The 5,000-nt window shown below is 37.4% G+C and overlaps 3 protein-coding genes across 3 annotated transcripts in view; 1 reads left to right on the top strand and 2 right to left on the bottom strand.

Annotated features, from left to right (window-relative positions):
• Nucleotides 1-5,000, bottom strand: part of LOC144973468 (core histone macro-H2A.1-like) — a 592,749-nt gene that overhangs the window by 333,969 nt on the left and 253,780 nt on the right. The gene's annotated exons all lie outside the window — the stretch shown is intronic.
• Nucleotides 1-5,000, top strand: part of LOC144973458 (pyrethroid hydrolase Ces2a-like) — a 42,253-nt gene that overhangs the window by 10,345 nt on the left and 26,908 nt on the right. The window lies entirely within an intron of this gene.
• LOC144973459 (uncharacterized) overlaps nt 1-5,000 on the bottom strand; it is a 7,198-nt gene that overhangs the window by 1,357 nt on the left and 841 nt on the right. Inside the window, 2 exon segments of the mRNA XM_078915929.1 lie at nt 1-2,172; nt 2,175-4,272. The exon segment at nt 1-2,172 is cut by the window's left edge and continues 1,357 nt beyond it. Of these exon segments, the coding sequence (XP_078772055.1) occupies nt 1-2,172; nt 2,175-4,187 (4,185 nt within the window). The 5' untranslated portion in view covers nt 4,188-4,272.

Consider the following 5,000-nt stretch of genomic DNA (forward strand, 5'->3'; position numbering starts at 1 on the left):
TTGCCCATGATGATCAGTTCCATCACAAGGAGCACCGTGTTGTAAAAGCAGCTTTACAATCCTGCTCGGCGCCTGAGAATCTCCCAGCATCAAAGTTTTTATACCAGATTTGAATGACTCCACTATCTCTTCGTGTTTTTCAAAGCAGGCCAAGTGTAATGCTGTTTTCCCATTTGCATCCTGAATACCGGGATCTGCGCCATAGTGTAACAGAATTTCTACAATTTTTTCATGTCCCTGTTCACATGCAAACATTAGAGCAGTTTTACCGTGACAATTGATTGCATTGCATGAATCGTCGTGTTGTAACAGTAATTGCACAATGGCTTCGTGTCCATTTTTACAAGCAAGTATTAAGGCGGTGTCTCCTTTTTTGTTGGTCATGTCTGTTTTAGCGCCACTTCTCAACAACAGCTCCACAATGTTATTGTGTCCTTTGCAACAAGATATAATCAACGCTGTTTCATCGTCTATGTTAAATACGTCGGGATCAGAGCCATGTTGTAAAAGCAGATGGACGATTTTTTCATGTCCCTGTTTACTTGCAAACATCAAAGCAGTTTTACCTTCGCAATTTTGTGCATTGCATGACTCATCATGTTGTAACAGTAATTCTACAAGTTTTTCTTTACCCGTTTTGGAAGCAAGTATTAACGCCGTTTCACCGTCCTTGTTAGTCATGTTTGTTTTAGCGCCACTTTTCAGTAATAACTTCACAATCTCATGGTGTCCCTCAAGAGAGGACATCATCAATGCCGTTTCACCGTTTGTGTCAAATACATTGGGATCAGAGCCATGTTGTAATAGCAGATGTACAATTTGTGTATTTCCATGTTCACATGCAAACATAAAGACAGTTTTACCATGGCTATTTTTTTCATTGCATGAATTATCATGTTGTAACAACAATTGCACAATATCTTCGTGGCCGTTTTTACAAGCAAATATTAAGGCGGTGTTTCCTTCCTTGTTTGAAATGTTTGTTTTTGCGCCACTTTTTAGTAATAACTTCACAATCTCATGGTGTCCCTCAAGAGAGGACATCATCAATGCTGTTTCACCGTTTGTGTCAAATACATTGGGATCGGAGCCATGTTGTAATAGCAGATGTACAATTTGTGTATGTCCATGTTCACATGCAAACATAAAGACAGTTTTACCATGGCTATTTTTTTCATTGCATGAATTATCATGTTGTAACAACAATTGCACAATATCTTCGTGGCCGTTTTTACAAGCAAATATTAAGGCGGTGTTTCCTTCCTTGTTTGAAATGTTTGTTTTTGCGCCACTTTTTAGTAATAACTTCACAATCTCATGGTGTCCCTCAAGAGAGGACATCATCAATGCTGTTTCACCGTTTGTGTCAAATACATTGGGATCGGAGCCATGTTGTAATAGCAGATGTACAATTTTTGTATGTCCATGTTCACATGCAAACATAAAGGCAGTTTTACCATGGCTATATTTTTCATTGCATGAATTATCATGTTGTAACAACAATTGCACAATATCTTCGTGGCCGTTTTTACAAGCAAATATTAAGGCGGTGTTTCCTTCCTTGTTTGAAATGTTTGTTTTTGCGCCACTTTTTAGTAATAACTTCACAATCTCATGGTGTCCCTCAAGAGAGGACATCATCAATGCTGTTTCACCGTTTGTGTCAAATACATTGGGATCGGAGCCATGTTGTAATAGCAGATGTACAATTTTTGTATGTCCATGTTCACATGCAAACATAAAGGCAGTTTTATCTTGGCCATTTTTTGCATTGCATGAATTATCATGTTGTAACAACAATTGCACAATATCTTCGTGGCCGTTTTTACAAGCAAATATTAAGGCGGTGTTTCCTTCCTTGTTTGAAATGTTTGTTTTTGCGCCACTTTTTAGAAATAACTTCACAATCTCATGGTGTCCCTCAAGAGAGGACATCATCAATGCTGTTTCACCGTTTGTGTCAAATACATTGGGATCGGAGCCATGTTGTAATAGCAGATGTACAATTTTTGTATGTCCATGTTCACATGCAAACATAAAGGCAGTTTTATCTTGGCCATTTTTTGCATTGCATGAATTATCATGTTGTAACAACAATTGCACAATATCTTCGTGGCCGTTTTTACAAGCAAATATTAAGGCGGTGTTTCCTTCCTTGTTTGAAATGTTTGTTTTTGCGCCACTTTTAGTAATAACTTCACAATCTCATGGTGTCCCTCAAGAGAGGACATCATCAATGCTGTTTCACCGTTTGTGTCAAATACATTGGGATCGGAGCCATGTTGTAATAGCAGATGTACAATTTTTGTATGTCCATGTTCACATGCAAACATAAAGGCAGTTTTATCTTGGCCACTTTTTGCATTGCATGAATTATCATGTTGTAACAACAAATGCACAATATCTTCATGACCGTTTTTACAAGCAAATATTAAGGCGGTGTTTCCGCCTTTGTTTGAAATGTTTGTTTTCGCGCCACTTTTCAACAAAACCTCGACAATTCCAAGATGTCCTTTGAAGCAAGATATTGTCAATGCTGTTTCTCCATTTGCACTCCGAGCATGAAGATTTGCGCCATGTTGTAAAAGAATTTCTGTGATTTTTACATGCCCTTGTTCACAGGCCAACATAAGAGCAGTTCTTCCATGACAATTAATTGCATTGCATGACTCATCATGTTGTAACAGTAATTCCACAAGCTTTTCGTAACCCGTTTTGCAAGCAAGTATTGACGCAGTTTCACCGTCCTTGTTAGTTATGTTTGTTTTAGCGCCACTTTTTAGCAATAACTTCACAATCTCATGGTGTCCCTCACGAGAAGACATCATCAATGCTGTTTCACCGTTTGTGTCAAATACATTGGGATCAGAGCCGTGTTGTAATAGCAGATTTACAATTTTTCTATGTCCATGTTCACATGCAAACATAATGGCAGTTCTACCTTGGTCATTTTTTGCATTGCATGAAACATCGTGTTGTATCAGCAATTGCACAACGCTTTCATGACCCCTTTTACAAGCAAGTATGGGTGCAGTGTCCCATTTCTTGCTTGGAATATCTGTTTTTGCGCCTCTTTTCAACAAAAGCTCCGCAACCCCATAGTGTCCCTCACGACAAGACAACATCAATGCTGTTTCACCGTTGTGGTTAATTGTATTGGAGTCAATGCCGTGCTGTAATAAAACATCAACAATGCTGTCGTGGCCGTGGAAACTAGACGCCAGCAATGCTGCAGTACCATAAGACATTCTATTAGAATTAAGCAAGTTTCTGTAGGGGAAATTCAAAAATATTTTCAGGTCTGTAGAACACCGCCTTTTCAGTTCTGATGTTACTTCTATAACATTAGCAGTGACCGTCTCAGAAATATATTTTGATAGCAAAACTAACACGCCCTCGTGGCGTCTTGTTTTCTTTCTAACAGAAGGCTGGGGATCTTCAGTGGCTTGTTTGTCAGTAAATGTTTCTGATTCTTCTAATTTCTTCCAATTTGTCACCGATTTATCCAAATCAGGTAATGTCAAAATGCTGACGCCAATCGAATCAAAATCAGTTTTCATCAATTCATCCTCATTTGGCTGTTGTATGCAATATGAATCTAGATTGTTATTCATCGTCGGGCCAATTCCCTCTGCCTCTTGAACATCCTTTCTTTCTGAACGGTGCATTGGGTTTATTATTCCTGGCTGTCCAAAGCCATACACACCAAACTCAATGTCTTTATTTTGGTTAGCTTGTATTTCTGCAGCTTGTTCTTCTGCACTCTCTAATAAAATCATCAAATCCGATTCTATGTTCCTGTCTCCATGATACAAATCAAAGTCGTCAGGATTTTCCAAACAATTTAGGTCTGCATCAATATTTACCAAGATGTTATCCTCGTGCCGTACTATATGATCTTCAGAAATTGGCTTTTGGGAATCATGCTCTGCGGTTTTCAGTAAGTTGGAAGTAAAATCATTTTCTTTGTGCGATTCTCCAAGATGCAAATCTAAGTCTTCATGATTTTCCAATAAATTTGGTTCTCCACCAATATTTTCCAAGATGTTATCCTCGTGCTGTACTATGTGATCTTCAGAAATTGGCTTTTGGGAATCATGCTCTTCGGTTTTCAGTAAGTTGGAAGTAAAATCAGTTTCTTTGTGCGTTTCGCTAAGATGCAAATCGGAGTCCTCATTATTTTCCATCTGCTTTCCAGTTTGATCAGCAGTGCTTTTCTCTTGGCTAGTTTTCCTTATCCCTTGTCAATAGACCGGAGGCAACGTTTTCTTTCTGTAAATAAAAGAAAAGAAATAATGTAAATATATATATATATATATATATATATATATATATATATATATATATATATATATATATATTTATGAGTGTTGGTGGGTACTTATAGGTACGAAAGTGCTCGATAATGGTGGTTAGAGCTAATATATAATGCAAATTTTCACTCACATTTCTTTGGCCGAGACGACTCGTTTCTGTGTTTTTTACACTTCTTCAGTCGGCGTAATCCATTACAATGGATTACGCCGACTGAAGAAGTCTAAAAAACACAGAAACGAGTCGTCTCGGCCAAAAAAATGTGAGTGAAAATTTGCATTATATATATATATATATATATATATATATATATATATATATATATATATATATATATATTTATATATATATTATTTATTTTAAACGTGGCAGTTAACTGGCTAATGGCTCAAACGATTCTTCGCGATCTATCTTCATTTCTACGATTGTGTAATTATTAAAATAGTTAAGCGCCTGTGCGTATTAAGCCTAAAATTAGCCACAAGTTTTGTGGGTTCTTCACTGATAACTCTTAAAAATGATTCTTTCCTTGACGGTCAGCCAGTGCAGCTCGTACAGAATAGGCAGGGAATGTGCCATTATCTTTTGTCTGTCACTAATTTACCTGCTCTATTCTGTATGACCTGCTGGCGCGAGTTTTATCATGACTTATGTATGATAAAAGACCATTGCAATGACCCTAATCT

Source organism: Berghia stephanieae, chromosome 5 (genome assembly GCF_034508935.2).
Source record: "Berghia stephanieae isolate SIO BIC M18660-M18661 chromosome 5, UCSD_Bste_1.3, whole genome shotgun sequence".
NCBI lineage: Eukaryota > Metazoa > Mollusca > Gastropoda > Nudibranchia > Aeolidiidae > Berghia > Berghia stephanieae.